At 40.2% G+C, this 3310-nt stretch overlaps 1 protein-coding gene across 1 annotated transcript in view; it reads right to left on the bottom strand.

The window, feature by feature from the left end:
- Positions 1-795: 795 nt before the first annotated feature.
- Positions 796-3310, bottom strand: part of LOC137992512 (uncharacterized) — a 106061-nt gene continuing 103546 nt past the window's right edge. The window contains exons 19-20 of the mRNA XM_068837882.1: positions 2546-2639; positions 796-2295 (exon numbers count right to left, since the gene is read on the bottom strand). Coding sequence (XP_068693983.1) covers positions 1277-2295; positions 2546-2639 — 1113 coding nt within the window. The 3' untranslated portion in view covers positions 796-1276. The remainder of the gene's footprint in view (positions 2296-2545; positions 2640-3310) is intronic.

The following is a 3310-nucleotide window of genomic DNA, read 5'->3' as shown; positions in this document are numbered from 1 at the left end:
CATGTTTGATTTGAGGTACTGAAGTCACATGACAAGGCCTCGACCAATCAGACATTTTTCGCCAGTGAACACCCAAACTGGGCCCAAATTATGGAATTCCCTTCCAGTCAACTTGCGCTCTCTACCTAAAAAGTGTTAATAGAAAACTCCATACTCCTTAATTTGAATTACTAAACAATGAAGATGACTTTCCCGCTAATAAAAACGATTGCTATTAATATAGCTGCCGGATTTAGGAACCGATGAACATTTAAGTAATTTCCTGTTCTAGTATATCGCATGTCTGTTTCCTGTACTTTGCTCAGTTTAACTTCATTTAGAAACTATTGCTATTAATATAGCTGCCGGATTTAGGAACCGATCAACATTTAAGTAATTTCCTGTTCTAGTATATCGCATGTCTGTTTCCTGTACTTTGCTCAGTTTAACTTCATTTAGAGCTATTGCAATTTTCTTTTCCTATTTCTAATTTTCGTAAACATTACATTATTTATCTCATTGCTCCCACCTGATTCTATTAACTCCGCTACTTCGAGTTCTCAATGTAATTCAAGTTTTTACTGACTATGATGATAATTGCTCGCTTGAATCCAACATGGCGGTGGGCATGCATTCTAAAGTTAACCAGTTCGAAGAGCATTCCGTCGCTCTGGAGTGTTTCGCGACTGGTGAATCCTTTGCGGTGAAATGAAAATTACTGAATATTTTTAATTTGTACTCAAGCAAATAAAACTACTAAAAAAGCATAATCCTTATTTCGTCACCCCCCCCCCCCCCCCCCCCTCCCAACGCCAGCTATGACTAGGAAAAATGAATAGGAATAGCATCGTCGAATGATATCTTCAATCTTGGCAAAAAAACTGATGGGGCACCTTCAATAAAGGGCGCGAAAATCCCTTCAATTAAAGATGTACCTTATTTTTTATAATTAGTCTTCTTATAGCGGCTTCTCAAGTGCCCCCTTGCCACCGCAAACAATGTTGAAACCTAACTGCTGCTGTGCAGAATGTTACATTCTATGGGGGAGGGGGGATAAAGTCATGCCCATGCGTCGCCTTTGAGTTATGACTTCACTGATTACGATTACGATGATTATCGGTATTATTCCCTTATTGTGATTAATTGTTTGTTTTCTTCGTTTGTTCACAGGTCTTTTGAGGATACAATAACATAGAAGTACACCATTTTTCACAAAGAGTCAAACGACAAATTGGGATCGCTACAACTTGAATCTATAACATCAGTACATGTAAAAAAATGACGGAAATAAAGAAGGCTATTTTGCTCCCCTACTGAGCAAATAATTCACAGCTTCGGCTTGACAAAACTCCGTTGCTAGCATCAAAGGTGTTTCACCACTGCTCGTCTTTGAATTAATATCAAGTCTGAGAGACAGTAGCTTCTCAATTATGATCTTGCTCCCACCTCGTGCAGCCCAGTGCAACGCACTCTGTCCCCTGTTGTCTGTTAAAGCTGGGTCTGCGCCTCTTTCTATGAGCAAGGAAAACGCGTTCTCTCTACTACGATAAGCTGCCTTCATCAGTGGTGTATCACCATAGTTTTCCCTAGAATTAATATCAAGTCCGAGTGACAGTAGATTTTCAATAAGAGTATCCTTTCCAAAATGTGCAGCCCAGTGCAACAGACCTCTTCCTTTTGCGTCTTTCTGTTTCGGATCTGAGCCTCTTTCTAGCAGCAAAGTAATCGCGTCGTCGTCGCCCCAAATAGCTGCCTTAATCACTGGGGTGTCACCATCTCTGTCCCTTGAATCAATGTCAAGTCCTCGAGACAGTAGCTCCTGAATAATTCCATTTCTCCCATTTTGTGCAGCCAAGTGTAACATACTCTGCCTCATGTTGTCTCTTGAAGTCAGATCTGAGCCTCTTTCTATCAGCAATCTAACAGCGCTCTCTTTACCAAATTTAACTGCCTCCATCAGTGGTGTGCAACCATCTTTTCCCCTTGAATCAATGTCACTTCCTCGAGACAATAGCTCCTGAATAATTTCGTTACTCCCTCCATGTGCAGCGTAGTGCAACACACTCTGCCCACGGCGGTCTTTTAAACTCGGATTTGAGCCTCTTTCTATCAGCAATCTAAAAGTGTTCTCTCTGCCACTCTCAGCTGCTAACATCAGTGGCGTTCTACCATCCATGTCCCTTGAATCAATGTCAACACCACTAGACAATAATTTCTCAATTTCACGTGTGTCCCCAGTCCCTACAGACAAGTGCAACCTTGGATATGGTGTGTATTTACTCGTAGCTCGAAATTGTTCATAGGGAGGTATCTTTCCTGAAAAAGATGTAAGGTAACTTAGGTTAAAGGCGGTTATACACTAAATCATACCATGAATAAGAACAACCTTTTTCAAAACAAAGTAAAATTTGGTACAGGTCAACCGTAGAAACGGTAGTCTGTGAAGCTCGATTCAAATACTTTCCATAGTAGAGGTTATACCGACGGCAGTGATTGACTTCCCATGAATATCTGTTCACAAAAATATACTTTTAGCGGGGTAATGGGAGCGTGAGTTATTTTCTACCTTTTTCCTTTGAAAGTGGGACCATGTCCATGTCATTTGTCGAACCAGTTATAAAGTGCAGCACTGACGCCTCAAGACTTGAGAAACGGAGATTCTGCAACCATAAAAACTAGTGGCTCAGTTTAATACTGTTAAATCGTCTGAGAACCAAGATATCGTTAATCCAGATGAATAGATTTCTTTCAAATTATGGAAAAGGTGTATATGTTGCAGGTAAAATCTGCCGGGTTATAGGTTGAATCCGTTTTTATCTAGGTTAAATTGGTGACCTCATTTTACCTACAATAGGTTGAATATGCACTCAGATGAATTGAAGAAACTTATTTCGGAGGTTGAGATTAAGCCTTAGGAAAAATTAGGCTAGAATTAGTTTTGGTTATCATATATGGCTATCAATTATGACTTATTATACAAAAGTAAATAATGAAAAGAGCTGAATTGAGCTGAGCATGTCCACCATTGTAGTGTGGTCGTAAAGGCACAGGAGCATAGACCTGGAGGGTCCGAGTTCGAGTACATGCATAGTACAGTTCTTTGTTGCCTTACTATGCTGTAATAATGAGGCAGAATGGATAAGTGCATAAATACAGTAGCCGATACGAGAGGTAAGAAACATTGAGAAGATGTGTTGAGATGCTTAAGACAGAGCTGAAGGGAAGGTCTAGGTGTTTTAATTCTCTTTTTGGGAGGTTGATAGCTGATTCCAGCCAGGATTCGAGCTAAGATGAGCTTTCTCCGCTATTTATTCTCGAATTTCTCGGTTAG

This window comes from Montipora foliosa, chromosome 2 (assembly GCF_036669935.1).
Source record: "Montipora foliosa isolate CH-2021 chromosome 2, ASM3666993v2, whole genome shotgun sequence".
Taxonomy (NCBI): Eukaryota; Metazoa; Cnidaria; class Anthozoa; order Scleractinia; family Acroporidae; genus Montipora; species Montipora foliosa.
The sequence above is the reverse complement of the archived record's forward strand: the minus strand, read 5'-3'. Positions and strand labels throughout refer to the sequence as shown.